Genomic DNA, 20,241 nt, shown 5'->3' with positions numbered 1-20,241 from the left:
TTCCAATGGCTAGAATTAATATTCTGGCCAATAAAATGCATTCATGCTCAAACGCTAGATGCACCTATATGCATGTGCAATACACGGCTTTTATCATGTTTTTCAAGCAGGTTTTTTCCTATCAGAAGTTCTGGCATTCACAGGGGCTTTGACAGACGCATAGTGTGCATAAGAGCCTAATCTATTTAATATTGTGGATAAAGCAATAAAAGGAGTAGTAATGGCACAAGCTAAGCGGCTTTCTCAAAACTCTTAATTGATCAGTAACAGAGCCAGAAACTATGACAAAGATATAACTGTGGAGTCCCCAAGGAACAGAATAAGCCAGGTGGAGGTATAGCAGAACCCAGTTTATAGGCAAAATGTCTTTTTATGTTGTAGCATTAACAAGGCATATATTGTTGATAGGTCAGCTCATGAAAAGTAACATTTTGGACAATGGTGAACTTCCAACCTTGTAGTAACAGTTTGGAGATGGTCATTTTCTGTTCCAGTATGACTGTGACCCGGTGCAGAAAGCCAGCTCCATAAAGACATGGTCTGATGATTCTGGTGTGAAAGAACTTGTGTCCTGCACAGAACCTGACCTCAACCCTACTGACCACCTTTAGGATGAACTGGAATGTCGATTGTGAGCCAGGTCTAACTGTGCTGAGAACTCGTGCTCTCAGCACAGCATTGTTTATATTTGGGATGCATATATGCAATCTTTTGGCGTTAAAACGCACCCAACGAGAGGTCGCATATGTGCATACGGCCATCAGGAAAAGGTTAATAAAGAATTGTCCCTCCATTGAAGCTGTAGATCCAGTCACCTGAGAAGGCTTTCCACAAGATTTTTAATCCTGTATAATAAGGTCTTCTCCAAAAATCAGGACCTGACCTCACAAATGCTCTTTTGGCTTAATGGGCATACATTCCCACAGACACTTTCCAAAATCTTGTGGACAGCCTTCTCAGGAGAGTGGATCTACAGCTGCAAAGGAGGGAAAATTCTTTATTAACCTCTTCCTGATGGCCGTATGCACATATGCGGCCTCTCGTTGGGTGGGTTTTAATGCCAAGAGGTCGCATATATGCATCCCAATATAAACCATGCGAGCTCTCAGCACAGTTACCCGTGGGTAATGGAAAGCTCCCGATGTCTACTTGCTTTCGGGAGCTTTCCGAAAGCCAATCGCAGTGGTCACATGATCAGAAATTTATTAAAAAAAAAAAAAACCCTGCGCTTGAAACCTATACCTCAAAATGATAAAGCAGCTTGTACATTAAATAGGCCAACAGTTATAAAACATAAAACAACTGCAGCGCTAGTTGTACATAAATCATAAAAAAACCAAAAGGTTAATAATAAATGTACATTGATAATAGCAAAGTCCATACAGGGTTCCCATATATAGATAGAAATTGGTGCATAAAAAGAGAAATCCAATCCAGAAAGAAGACCGTCAACTTCCACCAAAATAAACTGGCCTCTTTACCAGAAGGTTTGACCGCCCAAAGGGTCGGCCAGCATGAGCAGTGTAATATATCCAGCTGATACAGCAACCGGATGCTTTTCCCAAGTTAAAAAATTCTGAGTAGCAAACTGATCACTGAAGGAATTAGCCTTTCAGCATTACCATACCGCCATATTGTCTCTTGACCTGAGATCTGCCATTTTAAGATAAGAATCCATTTTGAGATTTATGTCAGTACTTAAAGATGAATTTGTGTTTTAAGACTGTTTCTTACTTTCGATAAGAGTCTGAGGTTCCTCTTTTCCCTTCAGATGTAACTTCCTTTTTTCCTCTACCGAGCACAAGACTGAAAGTCTGCGGTGGGCTTTTTCCTGTTGCAAGAGTATTAATAAACTATAGCCAGCGCTAAAAGGGAAGTTGTCTACTTTCTATATTAATGTTTGACGCATATAATAATAATTAACATAAATGCTAAATGATTGGGCATTACTGACGTATATAATATTCTGATTGGTCAATGCATACCTGTCAATTGATTGGTTCTTATATTTCCATGTATTGTTTTAAGTTTCATATATAAGTTTGAACACGGAAGAATAAATTCAGTTCCTTCTGAGATACCACCTTGTGTCTGTGTGCAATTTCCTGTATCTCAAAGGGGACTCCAGGCCTGTAGACAGACATTGATCAGGGCCAGGGGACTGACGGGAGTCGGTAGCTACAGGAAGGAACGAGAGGAGCCAATTCCTTTCAATTGGGGGCTCGTGTCCGGGATGAGATAATCATCCTTTTCGGTAGGTAAGATTTTTTGTCATTCTGTCAATTAGTCTGTCTTGCCGGAAGGGCTCTGATTAAAATCTCATGCCCTTAGGTAGCACCGGGCTTCGCGTCTAAAGACGCTAGTGGCCAGGCGCAAAGTGCTGTGGGGAGCACAAGGTCTTTTGGAAAAGACCAGGAGCAGTTTTGGGAACTGCACAGTCTCTTATGAGAAGGGGCTGAAAAGAGTTTCTCTGAGAAGAAACCAGGAAAAGTCCGGGGCTGATCAATTCTGTCTTGCAACTCTTTGCTTTTCTTCCTATCGCATAGAAGTATAAGATAATTTGTTTGTGTGACACAAGTGCCCAGTTGGTAAGTGTATGGGCCAGAGGTCACTGAAGGTATTGTCAACTTCCGTTGTAAGACGCACCACCCCTTTAGCTAGGCCTTATTGGCTGATGACCTAGAGAAGGTGATAGCATGGTGACACGGAGTTGGGTGCCTATGTAAATGTCTTGTTCAAATTGTGTTGTAGGCTTATTGTTAGAAAAGTGGGAGTTAGTCAGAGTCAGGATATTATTAGAAGTATTGTATATCCAGGTTATAATCTCCACTTTTGGTCAACCACTAGAGAAAGACCCAATAAATATCTTAAGTCCAGACATTTTTATAAAGTAAATTGTCATTTGGAAGTTGACCCCTGTTTTTTGGGACAGCCTATAGGACAGATTTGTAACACAGACCTTTGTAAGTGTAAAAATGGGAAGTGGTCAAAGTAAGGATAAACTCCCTCCCCCAAATGTTGGTGAGACATGTAAAGATTATGTAGCCCGTATCTGTGGGACAGATTATTATCTAGTTAACCCCTGGGTGGATAAATTAGCAGACTGGAGTGAATTCATGGGAAGTGTTGACCCGTTCCCCCGTGATGGGAGTAATAATACTTTTCATATGGATATGATTAGGGGTCTCTGTCTGGGGGATAAACAGGCTTTCCCATGGTATAAGGGAGATCCTGTGTGGGATCAGAAATACATGACCAAAGGTGGACAAAATTGGTTAGAATTTGCCCCTCTCTGGTTTCATAGACAAACTGGGAAACAAAATAAAGCCAAAGCTAGAAATGTAGATGCCACTAAAATACATGCATTAGAGTCAGAAATAGACAGACCCACACACCCTCTCATGCCATTCCCTCCCCCATATGTCCCATCTGTCCCACAGCCCACAAAACTTTATCCATCTCTTACTGAAGAAGATATTGATTTTTTAGCCGGACATTATGCAGTCCAACACCCCACTGCACCTCCAGCACCAACACTTCCACAGACCCCTCAAATACCTAGTGCTGTTCACATTTCTACCACACAGCCTAGTACAGTTCAAACACCCGCGCCCTCCCAGGGTGTGGTTCAAAGTCCTACCACACAGGGAGCGACAGGGGGAATAGCTGTTTCTTCAACTACTGAAGCAGATGACTCACTTGTTGATGAATCCGCTAGTTCAGGCTCTCTGCTGTTCAGAGCAGCTAATAGTCTAGGTATAGTGGACATGCTAAGTCCATCACACACACGCCATAATACCCAATATGGTATTGATTCCAATACACAACAGATGCCCTTCATGACAATAGGAGACAATCTATTAAAGAAACCCATTGAGATAGAAGACATAAATAGGATTGTCAAACATTGTCCAAGACCCACTGTTTCTTCAACGGCTACTGTGAGCTATTTGAAGAAAGCATGTAAAGGTAGAAATTACACACAAGAGGATATGCGCCTTATCCTCGATGGAATATTGGGACAAACTTCCCCCTGGAATTGGGGTAATGTTGGGACCATATCCATCCTAGAAGCAGGCAACATTACTGCCACAAATTATAAATTAAACACAGAAGATGGTAGGGACAATATGTGGAGAGAGGTCTCAGAAGAAATGGAACGAGCTTTCCAATCTAGATCCTCCCTTCCTACCGCAGTAGCCTGCAAGCAAAAGTCAGGAGAAACTGTGTTAGATTTTTGGAAAAGATTTAATGAGACATGGACACAAGAGGCAGGACTGACATTGCAAGACACCATGCATAGTCTACTGATTCAGACTTTCCTGTCCAATCTAAAACCCAGTGTCATGTTAACTGTAAAACAGATGATTTCTGAATGGCCCACTTGTACCAGAGAACAATTTCAATTGAAATTGACTGAGAAAGATGCTGCCGGATGTCTAGAGATACCCAAGGCGGTGGCCACTCATTTTCAGGAAGATCCCTTTCCCCACACAATCCCACCGTACAAGAGAAGGGGGGGTTTCAATAACCGAGGCAGAGGCCGGTTTAGGGGAAGAGGGAGGAATAATAGGGGACGGGACACGGGTTGTTTTAACTGTGGGGCTGAGGATCATTGGAGAAATCAATGTCCATATGAAACTCAGGACCACGCCCAGCATAGCCCCTCCCCAGGCCAACCACAAAGGGACCTCCCACAGCAGAATGTGAGGTTTCCTATCTCTTGGCAGACACAATCACAAAATAAATGAAGGTGCCCAGAAGGTGGTATCCCAGCATTCCCGCTTGTCTCTCACTCTTATAAGGAACAACCCCTTGTATCCTTGCATATACAGGGCAAATTAACCCCATTCTTGTTGGACTCAGGCGCGACTCGTTCGAGTCTGAGTGAGGATTATTATAAGGGAGAGGTAATGAATGCTGAACCTTCCATGGGAATAAATGGGATACTGACCAAGACTTATAAAACACCGCCTCTTCCAATTTTTGACCCCATACAGGGAATCACTCTGCTAGATCACTCATTCAGAATCATACCCAATTGTCCAGTTAATTTGTTAGGGAGAGACCTCATGGGAGAGTTGAACATCAACTTGAAATCCACAAGGAGAGGTGGTATAGTGGCTCATTCTGCCAAAATGCCAATCATCCCTGCCATGACAATGATTACTAAAGAAGACCCCTCATTTCCTGCTGGAACAATTAATGACAAAGTTTGGGCAAAAAGTGCCTTGGATGTGGGATTCATTTCCTGCACTCCATATAAGGCCACACTGAAACCATGGGCTCAACCTGTGTTTCACAAACAATACCCTTTGTCAAAAGAAAAGGAGGAAGGAATAGCGCCCATGGTGGAACACTTTCTCAAGGAAGGAGTCCTTGAAGAGGTGATTTCACCATACAACAGCCCAATAAATCCAGTTAAGAAGGCTCTTACAGATTTGTGCAGGACCTGAGGGACATTAATGATCTTGTGATTCCCATTGCCCCAATAGTGCCTGATGTACCAACACTCATTTCCTCCATCCCAGCTGATGCTGAGTTTTTCACAGTGATTGATCTGACAAATGCATTTTTTTCAATCCCTGTTGCCAAGGAGACACGCCCAATTTTTGCGTTTCATTACAGGAGGAAGACCCTTACTTGGTGTAAATTACCGCAAGGGTATGTAGATTCGCCTGTGGTCTACTCTGTTGTCCTCCAGGCTACCTTAAAGCCATGGACTCCTTGCCATGGTTCAGTATTGGTTCAATACGCAGATGATTTGCTTCTCTGTAGTGTTAATCGGGCAGCCAGCCAAGGGGATAGTGTAGATCTCATGAACTGGTTATGTGAATGTGGTCATAAAGTGTCTAAGAAAAAGCTACAATGGTGTCAGAAAACTGTTGAATACCTTGGTTTTGTTCTCACAAAAGGTGAAAGGAAAGTCAGCCACAAAAGAGCTGCGGCTCTTATGGGTCTGCCCCGCCCATTGACCAAGAAAGACATGCTCACCTTTCTTGGTATGATTGGTTACTGCCGCCAATGGATACCTGACTGTTCCTACTATGACAACATTTTGAGACAAGCCACAGGTTCAGAAATGTCAGATCTTGTGAAATGGTCAGATGATATGTGCAATGCTTTTGTGTATCTGAAAAATGCTATGGTAATAGCCCCTGGTCTTGGTCTGCCCGCATATAATCAAATGTTTCATCTGTATGCTAGGGAAAATTGTAAAACTATGGCAGGGGTCCTGGCCCAGGAGCATGGAGGAAAACTCCGCCCTGTTGCTTTTTTCTCAAAAATGGTTCCAGTACAGGTCCAAGGCATGCCTGCGTGTCTCAGAGCACTAGCATCAAGCGCTATGGTGGTCCAAATGGCTACGTCACTCACTCTGGGACATGAGACCACCTTACATACCACCCACAATGTGTCTATTCTACTCAAGAATATACATACCCAACACATGTCAGCCCAGAGACTTAGTGGATATGAGGTTATACTGTTGTCAAACCCTAAGTTGAGAATAAAATATACCTCTCCCACTTCAGGTCCAGCTCCAATTTTAAATGCCTTATTAGGCTTAAAGGGAGAGCAGGATGAAGTTGTTCCACAGCATGATTGCCTGGAATTGATTCATCAGGACACCTCCCCAAGACAGGATATGTCTTCTGTGGCTCTTCCAGAGGCACAGAATGTTTTTGTAGATGGCTCTTGCTCAAGACCCACTGACACTGTTTACCATGCAGGATATGCGGTGGTGCAGTTGCCAGATAAAGTACTTGAAGCAAAACCCATCCCATACCAGTCAGCTCAGGCCGCTGAACTGATAGCCCTTACAAGAGCATGTCAGCTTTTTGAGGGTCAGGATGTAAATATTTACACAGATTCCAGATATGCGTTTGGCGTGTGCCACGATTTTGGAATAATTTGGGAAAAGAGAGGATTTATTGCAGCAGATGGAAAATCCATCTCACATTCATCTCTGGTGAAGGCTTTACTCAAAGCCATACAACTGCCAAGATCCCTTGCTATCCTACACTGTAGGGCACACACAAATGAACAAACTGATATTGCAAAGGGAAATGCTTTAGCTGACAAAGTAGCAAAAGAGGCGGCCCTTACCCAGCCTGCCATGATCCAAATGCCAATGCTCACCCCTGAAATGCCACTGTTGGATCAAACATTGCAGGATTTACAGACATATGCTACCTCAGAAGATATTGAGCAGTGGAATGCAGCTGGTGTGACAAAGAGTCCACAAACTGGACTTTGTGTCACAGAGGGGAGACCATGCATTCCAAAGGCCAGTGCACCTCTGTTCATCTCACAGTATCATGGAGTAGGTCACAGGGGATGGCAGGTTACATGTGAACTGCTGGATAATGATTTTTTCATTCCTGGCCTTCCCTCTTTGGTAAAATCATATGTGTCTAGATGCATTACATGCATAAGGAATAACCCAAACAATCCTCACAAGGCAAGACATGAACACCTGACATACCCATCAACACCTTTTACTCACCTACAGGTAGACTTTACACACATGCCAAAGGAAGGAAAAAGACAAGAATATCTTTTGGTAATTGTGGACATGTTTAGCCGCTGGGTAGAAAGCTTTGTAACCACAAAAGAAGATGCCCAAACTGTAGTGAGGATCCTTACACGGGAAATTATTCCCAGGTGGGGATGTCCACTCCAGATTAATTCTGACAACGGTCCAGCATTTGTGGCCAAGGTATGTCAGGATTTGGTGAAAACACTCAAAATTGAGTGGAAGTTTCACATTCCTTACCACCCTCAGAGCTCAGGTATAGTGGAAAGGATGAATAGGACCCTCAAGGATAAAATTAGGAAGGCTACTGGAGGTACCTTTGCAAACTGGAAGAAAATACTGCCTGCAGTCTTGGCAGAGGTAAGGATGACTCCTTCTAAAAAGACAGGTTACTCCCCCTTTGAGGTTCTAATGGGTAGGCCCTTTCCCACTCCCTGGGCTAGACAGCCACTCATGGTAGAAAGAGGGGATTTGGAATTGATTCAGGAGGAATATGTGAGAAAACTTATTGAAACTTTGGACAAGGTTGAAAGAAATGTTGCTCGCACCTTTCCTCTTTCTTCACAGGAACCAACTCACTCTTTCCAAGTCGGGGACCGTGTGGTGATACAAGCCCTCCATAGGAATCGGAAGCAAGAGTATCCCTTTGGGCCCCCCACTTCTGTGATCGCTGTCACCAGGACCGCTGTCCTGACTGAGGATTCCAAGGCCTGGATCCATGCCAGCCGTGTAAAAAGGGTGAACCAAGCCCCTAAGAAGCAAGACAAAGGCAAAGACACAGATACAGAAGAAGAAAAAGGAAGTGAAGCCGGTGTAAAAGTCTTTGAAGAAGATGACCTTTCTGATGCTCTCACAGAACTCTGGGCAGACATTTTGCTTCCTCATACTAGCAGCCCTGACTGTGTTCCTCCCAGTATGGACAATAACTAACTGTATTTATCACCCAGATGATTATGGAGTGATTAAGAGTATATGTAATACCTCCATACAAGCTAGTGACCCAGATAATGCAGAACCAGTGCACACACAAAACCATAGTACACAACATTCTAGTGTCAGAAAGAAACGAAGTCTAACCCGCACTAAGAGAAGGATGAGAAGAATGTCCTTTGTACAAGATAAGGGATGGGGGTTACAGGAAACACCAGTCTTGACTACTGAGGATGTAAATCAGACCATAGTGTTTACTCTGACTAAAAACCAGGTGTTTGACCCGACTAAAGTTACTTATGATATTGGACCTTATAAAGTGTACATGTGTGGGAGGAATAAGCCCTGTGGTTACTGGGAGAATATATGGTGGACAACAGACCCTCATAAATGGGAGACCCAATCAGCTAGAATTCCCCTAGAGGACATAGGCACCTATCAAAGAATCTCTATAGCAAAAGGCCAAGGGAATATCATTTTCACAATAAGGAACCCACAGGTCAGAGATAGTGGGGAATATAGGTTGGGAATAACTGTGTCAGGAACAGACCCCTGGGCCAACCTCATATTACAGGTAAAACCCTCCCCAAGAGTCCATGTCAATACCATAGACAATTCATTCCCCAAAGTTAGGAATCGACTGGATAATGAGGTGACAGGAGTAGTGATGCAATCAGAAGACAGATTAAGCATTGAAACTGGTTACTCTGACAAAAATGAATGGATTGAATGGGTGAGATGGACCACTAAAAGTAAGGGACAGGGAGACTGTGTTTCATGTGCCAATCCCCGCCCCCTACTTGCCACAGTTCCTTTGTTAGAAGAAGAAACTAATATGTCCTGCCTAATTAGAATGTATAAAGATAACATCACTGAGAAGGAATGTTCTGATTTTGTTAAGAAGTTCCCTGTTACCGGATTACGAAATTTACCTTTGGCCTCTAAACCGGTACCAGGAAATTTTACCTGCTTTGAACATGATGATGCTAAGGGTAAAGATTTAGGTACATTCCCACCTAATTACTGTGTTAAGACCATCCGCACCTCCGCAGAAGGCTACCGGAAGGAATGGTTTCAGGACCACCGGCAGCAACTGTCAGATGTGTGGTGGCTGTGTGGAGATATGAGACTCAGAGCCAGACTCCCCAGCAGATGGAAGGGAAGCTGCGCTCTGACCCATCTTCTCATGCCTTTCTTTATGATCAAAGTAGAAGATGGGATAAGAAGCTTGCCCATCTTGGAAAAATCCAGATCTAGAAGGTATAAAAGAAATGCACCCCGTGGTTCCTTTGATAATAGAGTTTACATAGATGCTATAGGTGTACCAAGAGGAGTCCCTGATGAGTTTAAAGCTCAGGACCAGATTGCTGCAGGGTTTGCCTCTATTGCTATATGGGTACAGCCTAACAAAAATGTGGATTGGATTAATTACATTTATTATAATCAACAAAGGTTTGTTAACTATACTAGAGATGCTCTAAAGGGGGTCTCTGCCCAACTTGATGCAACATCCCTTACTGCTTGGCAAAACCGCATTGCTCTTGATATGTTATTAGCTGAGAAAGGAGGAGTATGTAAAATGTTTGGTTCCTACTGCTGTACTTTTATCCCCAATAACACCGCTCCTGATGGAAGCATTACTAGAGCCCTTCAAGGCCTCCAAATGTTGTCTGAAGAATTGGCTGAAAACTCAGGAGTAGAAAATCCACTAGCTGGTTTTTTTGAAAATTGGTTTGGTAGATGGGGAACTCTGATGAAAACTATGCTGATTTCTATAGTAATGGCTGCTGCAGTATTAACTCTGTGTGGTTGCTGTTGTATCCCCTGCATCCGAGGTTTAATGCAGAAACTTATTGACGCCACCATTACTAGAACCATGTGGAATCAGTATCTTGATAAAGGACCTACTAAGGGCCCCAGGTACCAACCTGTAAAAAAGGTGTAAGGTCACGTGCGTGACCTAAGAGGGGGTTTGAAGGAATTAGCCTTTCAGCATTACCATACCGCCATATTGTCTCTTGACCTGAGATCTGCCATTTTAAGATAAGAATCCATTTTGAGATTTATGTCAGTACTTAAAGATGAATTTGTGTTTTAAGACTGTTTCTTACTTTCGATAAGAGTCTGAGGTTCCTCTTTTCCCTTCAGATGTAACTTCCTTTTTTCCTCTACCGAGCACAAGACTGAAAGTCTGCGGTGGGCTTTTTCCTGTTGCAAGAGTATTAATAAACTATAGCCAGCGCTAAAAGGGAAGTTGTCTACTTTCTATATTAATGTTTGACGCATATAATAATAATTAACATAAATGCTAAATGATTGGGCATTACTGACGTATATAATATTCTGATTGGTCAATGCATACCTGTCAATTGATTGGTTCTTATATTTCCATGTATTGTTTTAAGTTTCATATATAAGTTTGAACACGGAAGAATAAATTCAGTTCCTTCTGAGATACCACCTTGTGTCTGTGTGCAATTTCCTGTATCTCAAAGGGGACTCCAGGCCTGTAGACAGACATTGATCAGGGCCAGGGGACTGACGGGAGTCGGTAGCTACAGGAAGGAACGAGAGGAGCCAATTCCTTTCAATCACAATATCACATTGCCGAGTCATCAAAAAGTTGACATTGTTCGCTTCTCTCCAAAGTGGTTCTGGAGAAACTTCACAAACTGGAAGTTGTCTGACATCACGAATTCGCTTACAGAGCCCTAATGGTGTCATAGCAACAGCACCATAAAGTTTACGATCTGCGAAAGAGTGACCAGTGAGGTAGAGGCTGGACTTGACCAGAGAGCAAAGCTTGGAGAAGGTGATGACCAGAAAGCCTGCCTAAGTCTCCTGGAATTTAGAGCATCTTAAGGGCCGGGAGGCTTCGGCGGGAAGGGGTTAAGAACCATGGCTTTCGGAATGAGATGGTTTGTTCAACATGCTTTAATCGATGTAATGGTCAATGTCCACAAATGTTTATTGTATTCATTACTGTAAAGCATTACAGCATAAAATGGATATTAAAAAAAATCATCCCACTTCATTTATTGTATATCTATATTTTGATAAACCGATTGTTAGATATCTGGTTGCAGGACTTTGTGGTAACTTTTCCTCAGAAGTTGGGTGCACAATGTGCTGCAAAGGCCAAAATAGAGGCCTTCATTCCTCCCTACTTCTAGGAATGTACTTGCAATGGGCCTAAAAGCTTTGACATCCTCCCTTGGCCAACTCATACACTCTCACGGATTCAACTACCACCTCTATGCCGAGGACACACAAATATATCTCTCTACCCCCCACCTCACCCCCTCGGTCTCCGCCCAAATCACACACCTACTGAGCGACATATCAGACTGGATGTCGCTCCACTTCCTTAAACTGAACCTCTCCAAAACTGAGTTTCTTGTCTTCCCCCCAGCCCAGACACCACCCCCCATTGACTTCTCCATCACATCCAACAACGCCACCATCAAACCCGCCCCGCAGGCCAGAGTACTTGGTGTCATTCTGGACTCCAACCTATCCTTCCAGCCCCAAGTCCAATCTTTAACAAACTCGTGCAGACTCCACCTCCGCAACATCGCCAAAATCCCCACGTTCCTAACCCCAGAAACCACTAAACAGCTCATCCACTCCCTCATCATATCACGACTCGACTACTGCAACTCCCTCCTCACTGGCCTGCCTCGCCACAGGCTATCCCCGCTTCAGTCCATCCTGAATACGGCTGCCAGACTCATTCACCTTTCCAACCGCTCCATCTCCGCCACCCCCCTCTGCCAATCCCTCCACTGGCTTCCGATTGCCCAACGGATTAAATTCAAAATCCTAACACTGACGTACAAAGCTGTCCACCATACTGCCCCGAACTACATCACCGACCTAATATCCAAGTACCACCCAACACGCACACTCCGCTCCTCACAAGACCTCCTTCTCTCTAGTTCCCTGGTCTCCTCCTCCCATGCCCGCCTCCAGGACTTCTCCAGGGTGTCTCCCATCCTCTGGAACTCCCTGCTCCAACCCATCAGATTATCACCTACTCTCCTCTCCTTTAGGCGCACCCTGAAAACCCATCTCTTCAGGGAAGCCTACCCCACCCCCTGCTAACTTGCCGACCTCCTCCACTCTTCCTACCACTCCATCCCCCACAGCTATCTCCTCCTGTGCCACCATCCCCTCCCTCCTAGATTGTAAGCTCCAAGGAGCAGGGCCCTCGATCCCCTCATGTTTTGCATTGTATTGTTATTGCTCTGTCACATGTTCTGTCCCCCTTTGTAATGTACAGCGCTGAGCGAACCATTGGCGCTTTATAAATACTGTATAATAATAATAATCAGTACAAATATCCTCACACAACTCTACCTCCATTTTTCTGAAATCCACCCCTCCCTATGGCTTAGAATTTAGTGTAATGCTTATGACACACCACGCATGTTTTGGCAATTCTGAAAGCTTTCCATTAGCTTTCGACCATTTCATGGTTTTGGGCAACCAAATGATTGCAATTTCACCATTTCAAAACCCTATTTGGCTGTTCAAAGCCAGGAAATGAAGAAACCTATTAGTGGCGGATTGCTGTGAACTGTTCATATTCATACAGATATGTTTTTTTCAAATCTGCGGTGTCCAACTTGCGGCCCAAGATGGCTATGAATACGGCCCAACTTAAAATTGTAAATTTACTTAAAAATGCAGATTTTTTTTTTTTGGGGGGGGGGGGGGGGGGGAAGTTTGTAAAAATGTATTTACACCCAGCAAACACATGCATCTCAAACAATATTTGACAGTGCTTCTTTACTGGACTTTTACAAGTTTTATTTTCCCAAAGAAAATTCTCTCACTTTTCACAATCACGACTTATTCATGTCACCTGTTTTCGGCAATATATTTATATTTTTCGCCTATATTTGTGAGAACAATTTTCAAGGAAGAAGCACACGAAGGGCAAAATTAGAACCAAAATATCTGATGAACACCTTGAGAGTTCATTGAGAATTGCTACTACATCCATCCAGATATTGATGCGTTAGTTTATCAAAAACAAATATCACACTAGTTTTATATTGCACTTTTTGACTTTTACAATAAGAAATATTACAATAAAAAAAAAGAAGATTTATCTATCAGATAGGTACATTATCTATATCAGTGATCGTTAACTTGTGATCTGCCCAACTTTTTCTGCTCATCAGCTATCATTATTAGTGTATTTTATGTGCAGCCCGAGACTATTCCTCTTTTTCCAATGTGGCCCAGGAAGGTCCAAAGGTTGGACACCCCTGATTTAAATGAAAAAAGATTGAAAGCTTCCAAAATGGCCAAGTGTACTAGTTTTACCAATCCCCTGAAGCCAAATTAAGCAGCCTTCTAACAGTTCATCTGTAAGGGAACTGCAGTCTCTTGGTTATATTTTCTGTCCCGTGATGTTTCAGTGTGTGCAGTGGGCGGAGCATGAACCAAAAAAGAGGTGGTGCATAAACCAGGAAACATAATGGGCAGGGGCGGACTGACCATTCCAGCACTCTGGCATTGCCCGAGGGCCCGGGGTCAGTAGGGGGCCCCATGAGATGTTCCTGGTACCTGTTGTAGGCTTTTTTTGGGTGTGGTTTGGGTGTGGGTGAGGATACAGGGGCCTCATGATCCCCTATTGCCCGGGGGCCCCATGAGTTGCCAGTCCGCCCCTGATAATGGGTGAATTTTTTTTGCCCTAACTCAGAATATAGACAGGAGAGAATGTGTGAATGCTGAAACTGTTCAGTAGAGAGCCAACATACACGTTTTCTTTCCTGTAAACATGCACAGAATACGTAATAGCTTGTTCAGTTGCAAAATAGGCAATAATGATACGAACCAGAGTTCAGGTCCCTCCCAGGATTAAACGCTCGGTTGTTCACAGTCGTGGACAGTCTGTCGCAGCTGATAGTTTTGGAGACATTAGTGTTAAAATTTCCATCAAAGCTGTAACAGAAGAAAGAGAGATGAGTGCCAAAATTGTTAGCTAAATCTATAGCTACCCAATGAGGTAAACGATTAGATTACCTCTAACAGACATCGGGCAATGGCTTGTAGCAAAAACAGCTATAAACAGTATCGAGACTGAAAACTGAGTTAGGACCACAGTACACAGAGGCGTCTAGACGTAGGCACTGCGGCTTTCACATATATTTGCAAATGTGTGCAGAAGTCAGGCAATGGCTTGTTGCAAAAAACAGCTATACACCAGTATCGAGACTCTGAAAACTGAGTTAGGACCACAGTACACAGAGGCGTCTAGACGTAGGCGTTGCGGCTTTCACATTTATTTGCAAATGTGTGCAGACAAAACCTTCTGATTTTAACGTGAATTGTTAAGACCGGGCCAATTGGGTTGTTTTGCAGGCTAGCTGGTGCGTGTACTGGGAAATATTTTGTTTGTGATGTGCATTGCTCTTCCATGTGCACGTTACTGCAAAGGCTGGTTATAGGTTGGGATGGTTGCCACTTTTTTGCACAGCTGGTTGAATTGTATGTGGGGATGCGCTGGATGCCTCCAGCTGCCACTGGGTGGGTTCCTTTCAGGCAAACCTGCCCTTAACCACAAGCCTACAGGGCACTAATACCCCCTTCCTGCCCAGGCCAATTTCCAGCTTTCAGCACTGTTGCATTTTGAGTGACAATTGCGCGGTCATGCAACACTGTACCCATATGAAATTTTTATCATTTTTTTGTGACAGAGCTTTATTTTGGTGGTATTTAATCACCTCGGGGTTTTTTATTTTTTCTTAAACAAACCAAAAACCACTGAAAATTTTGAAAAAAGTTTTTTCTTAGTTTTTGTTATAAAATTGTGTAAATAAGTGATTTTTCTCCTTCACTGATGTGCGCTAATGAGGCTGCAGTGATGGGCACTGATAGGTGGCACTGATGGACACTGATAGGTGGCACTGATGGACACTGATGAGGAGGCACTGGTAGGTGGCACTGATGGGCATTGACAGGCATCACTGATGGGCACTGAAAGGCAGCACTGATACATGGCACTGATAGGCGGTACTGACTGGCACTGATAGGCGGCACTGCTGCGCACTGATTGACAGCACTGATAGGTGGCACTGATGGGTGACACTGAAAGGCAGTTCAGATGGGCACTGGTATGTGGCATTGATGTGCACTGGTAGGCACTGATATGTGGTATTGATGTGGCACTGGCACAAGGCACTGATGAGCACTGACAGGTGGCACTGCTGGGGCTACACTGATCATCAGGGCACACTGATCATCAGTGTACATGTCCTCTCCACTGCTATATGTGCTCCAGCTTGGAGACTCTGAAAATTCTTAGGACTGCAGTACACAGATGTGCCTTGATGCAGACACTGCGGCTTACACATATATTTGCAAATGTACACAAAGCCCTCTGTTTTTAACATGAATTATCAGAGACAATTTGAAGGCTAGCTGGTAAGTGTGCTGGGAAATTTTGGTTTAAAATGTGTGTTGCCCTTCCATGTGCACCTTACTGCAAAGGCTAGTTATAGGTTGGGTTCGTTGCCACTTTTTGGTACATAACTAGTATCAAGACTAGCAACCAATCAGGTGCAGGGGAAAGATGGTTTCCAAACAAGAGTTAGAGCTGAGCTCCAATAAAAAAAAAACAACATTTAGGGGATACAGGACTGCCAAATATTTAACCCCTAATGAAGAGTATTCTTTGGCTTGCTGACTGCTTTAGAAATCCTGTCCTCAGTGAAGCTGGATGCTACAGTGATGATTTCCTCCTTACCCATTCAAAAACATCTTGTATTCTTTTTACAGAATACAAAGCAGGCTATGATTGGACAAGGGAAGATTCTGTCATTCATCTGCCCCTCCACTCCCCTCGTTCATTCACAGAACACCTTGCGTTGTTTTTGCATTTGTTCAGATTTAGGCTCCATGTACATTGCAGCTGATAAACTCACGTTCGGGAGCTGTTCAGCGTTTTTTTTCAGCAGCCCCTGAACTGCACCTAATATTTTCCTATGTGTCCATGTACACATCTTCGTTTACAGTCGTTTATAGGCAGTTGAGTTTACAGTCTTTTTTTAAACGCACCAAACTTGCGTTCAGGAGTGGATTTTATCAGCGTTTCAAACGCTTGTAAACGTGGCTAACCGCGTTTATAAGCGTTTGTAAAATTTTATTAACTCTTCCATTTCCAGATTCTGTCCAGAGCCTTTTTTCATCATGCAAAATGCATGCAAAGCGTTTTCCCCAGTACTCAAATGGACCCGGTACACCATGCTTTGAGGTTCCACATGAAAGAAAATATGTTAGACACGGCTGCAATGATTTCTGCACAGAAATGAGCTGGAACACATCCAAACACCACACAAAAAAACAAAAACAGCTAATCTCAACAAATACTGGTCTCTCTTCTTCTGCTCTCTCTATTTCTCTCAAAATGTCTGAGGTGATTGCCGGCTGTAGACGGGATGAAAATCGGCCGATTTTTTTTACCGTTCCTGGTAACGTCGGCCGCTTGAACGACCGATTTTTCATTTTTTTAAAGAAAAATCGGCCGGTTTGCTCCCCATCTATGGCCTGCATAAGTCTCCTGCAATTTAGAGCATCTTAAGGGCCGGGAGGCTTCGGTGGGAGGTGATATGCAAAATGTCTGAAATAGTTCATTTTTTAACTGTTTTTCACTGCATTCTGGGCATTTTGGAAGGTTATCTTTAAAAAATGCTTCTAAATGCAAACGTTCATAAACGCGGTATGCAAACGCGGCTAAACAGACGTTTTTAACCTACGTTTTCCCGCAGTCAGTTTCCATCATTCGGAAGTGTTTTGCAAACGTCCCGTGTACATGGAGCCTTCGGTAGTGTGCGGAATGGTCAGAAACTTGGGTTTATAATATTGCTATTTCCGTACACATTCACTGACACACAAAGTGAGGGGAAATCACTGCAATAGGGTCCCAGATAAAAACCTGACAAAGCATTTAACTTTTCCCCACACTGTCCAAAATGGAGGTGGACCGAAGCTCTTTCAGCCACAGGACCTGCTGAAAATTGAGTGTGCCTTCAGTGTTGTTTCTCAGTGCATTCAGGATACTCAACCATGCATGCAAACAACTATATATGACAGTTGTGCAAGCTTGATATCTCAGAATGCTTAAGGGGAGACTTCGGGCATCAATAAGTTCGAATTACATATGAACTGGTCCTCCATTGAAAACACAACAGTCTTGATTTGACAGCTTCCCATCTTTCAAAATTCCTTCTTTTACAATACTGGTATTAAGACACCACGGCTCATGGATTCCAACTCTCCTTGCCAAATAGCCTGCGCATTTTCCCTACCATGGCCACAATGCCCAGCTCCAGCTTTCAGACTGGGGAACCAGCTCTTAGGCAAGCCATAGATTAACTGATTTCCTTTCCTTCCACCATGGGTTGAATGACAGAAAATTGTTTGATTCCTCATTCAACACACTCAGTGTTGATGGGGAATCCTTCCCACAGCCTGGTTGTATTTTGCCGGCAGGGGAGCAGCATGCAGAAAAATCCTACAGGCTGGTTGTACCAAAGTGGATCAATTTGGGTACAATCAGCCTGCCCATACATGGATCAAAATTTGGCCAGTCCCTGGGGCACTAGCTGGATTTTGATCCCAAGAATGACTGGCTTTAGAGTGCACATACACAAATGGGCAGATGATGCTCCAAAAAGCATTTGTACGTAGATAGCTGGACTGCCATCAGACTTTCCAGGACCCTGTATAATGGGTGGACCACACGCAGGCCTAATATCGGCCGGTGTCAGCCGATTCAACAGAAAACGGCCGACATTGCAGCGGTGTGTACTTCAGCCTGTCCAAAGCAAGATGGCCAAATGGCCAGCTTTTGTCGAACATGCATACTGGAAGATCAGCATCTGATCAGTGCTGGCAGCCAATGGCTGCGAATGCTGACTGGTGTGTTCTGGTCGGGGAGGGGGATTTGGGTTGGGAACAGTCTACCTGTCAGAACACAATAGTGAGGGAGATAGTACAGAAAGCTCCTCCCGAGCGCTTCAGTTTTTTTCCCCTTCAGCTTGCTGGGCTGAACGAAAAAAAAAAAAAAAAAATGTACCAGACATTATTCTTTCCTTCCTTTTTAAGAACGGACTGGAGCTTGCCGCACAGATGTCCAACAAATCGAAACATTTCTGTGCGCAATTATGGGTACATCCAATGCTTGGAAGCACTAGTCATCAGCCTCTAGGGGAGCTTTACACAGCCTGATCCTCCCCTAATCACAGTAAGCAACAAATGTATTGTACCAGAGAATGGCTAGACATTGAGGGTACCTTCTATCTGGCTCAGCTCTCAACACCCAATCACTACCACCACCATGAAATCAAACTTTGGTGGCACTTAGGACCCTTATCAAAAGAGAACGCAGATAGACCTTTTTTTTTTTTGCGGTCTTCCTTCAATATAAGTTAACTTTATACTAGCAGAAGGATAAAGCCAAAACTGACCAATGTATAGAGAAAAGTGTTATGGGGGAAAGCAGTACCGGGACAGGTCCATCAAGAGCCTTGCGCAAGGATGCGGAACTGCGCCCCTCTCCCACTACTAATGCATGTTGTAGAATGGGTGTACTTCACTATGTTCATTCTCTGCCCCTTTGCTCTGCTACGCCCAGGGCAGCTTCCCCTCCTGCCCACCCCTTGTCCCGGATGGGTGAAAGGCCTGTGAATTATTTCTCTGAGCTTTCATCTTGTGCAATTATTATTATACAGGATTTATATAGTGCCGTTTGCTCAGCGCTTTACAATATAACGGGAGATAATACAGTTCAATATAAGAGGGTTAGGAAGACCCTGCTCCTTGGAGCTTACAATCTAAGAGGGAGGGACTAGTGGTACAAAAGGTAGTAACTGTGGGGGATGGACTGGTAGGAGGAGTAGAAGATTCCATTATTAGTTGAGGGCAGGATAGGCTTCCCTGAAGAGATAGATTTTCAGAGATCGCCAGAGTTCCAGACAATGGGGGAAGCTCTGGAGAAGTCCTGGAGAAGAGCATGGGAGGAGGAGACAAAGGAGCTAGAGAGCAGGAGGTCGTGCGAGGAGCGGAGAGGACGGTTTGGGTGATATTTAGAGACAAGATCGTTGATGTAATTTGGGGCGGAGTTATAAATGACGTTACAGTATATGTTATTGTTAATGTTTTGAATTTTATCCATTGGGCAATGGGAAGCCAGTGGAGGGATTGGCAGAGAGGGGTGGAGGACACTGAGTGGAGGCCAGTGGAGGGATTGGTAGAGAGGGGTGGAGGACACTGAGTGGAGGCCAGTGGAGGGATTGGCAGAGAGGGGTGGAGGACACTGAGTGGAGGCCAGTGGAGGGATTGGCAGAGAGGGGTGGAGGACACTGAGTGGAGGCCAGTGGAGGGATTGGCAGAGAGGGGTGTCAGATACAGAACGGTTAGTGTGGTGGATGAGTCTGGCAGCAGCATTCATGATAGACTGAAGAGGGGATAGCCTGCGATGAGATCGGCCAATGAGGAGGGAGTTGCAATAGTCAAGGCGAGATATAACCAGGGAGGGAATAAACTGCTTAGTAGTTTCCAAGGTTAAAAAACGGGCGTATCTTGGAGATGTTGCGGAGGTGAAGTCTACTTGATTTGGAGTCAATTCATGAAGCTCTTGTACCAATAATAATTGTGCACAGCCGAAGCAAAGGAACAAATGGGCCAACAGTCTACCACCGTACAGGTAGAAAACCCGACCAGCTTTGCCAAGGTGTAAAAATAACGCACATTTCTTTTAG

At 44.0% G+C, this 20,241-nt stretch overlaps 1 protein-coding gene across 1 annotated transcript in view; it reads right to left on the bottom strand.

Annotated features, from left to right (window-relative positions):
* Positions 1-20,241, bottom strand: part of CACHD1 (cache domain containing 1) — a 274,321-nt gene that overhangs the window by 118,183 nt on the left and 135,897 nt on the right. The window contains exon 4 of the mRNA XM_089653393.1: positions 14,316-14,422. Within this exon, the coding sequence (XP_089509519.1) occupies positions 14,316-14,422 (107 nt within the window). The remainder of the gene's footprint in view (positions 1-14,315; positions 14,423-20,241) is intronic.

The sequence above is a fragment of the Staurois parvus genome, unplaced genomic scaffold, assembly GCF_062004578.1.
Source record: "Staurois parvus isolate SC_StPar_1 unplaced genomic scaffold, SC_StPar_1.0 ptg000709l, whole genome shotgun sequence".
Classification (NCBI taxonomy): Eukaryota; Metazoa; Chordata; class Amphibia; order Anura; family Ranidae; genus Staurois; species Staurois parvus.
This window is presented reverse-complemented; position numbering and strand designations above follow the sequence as displayed.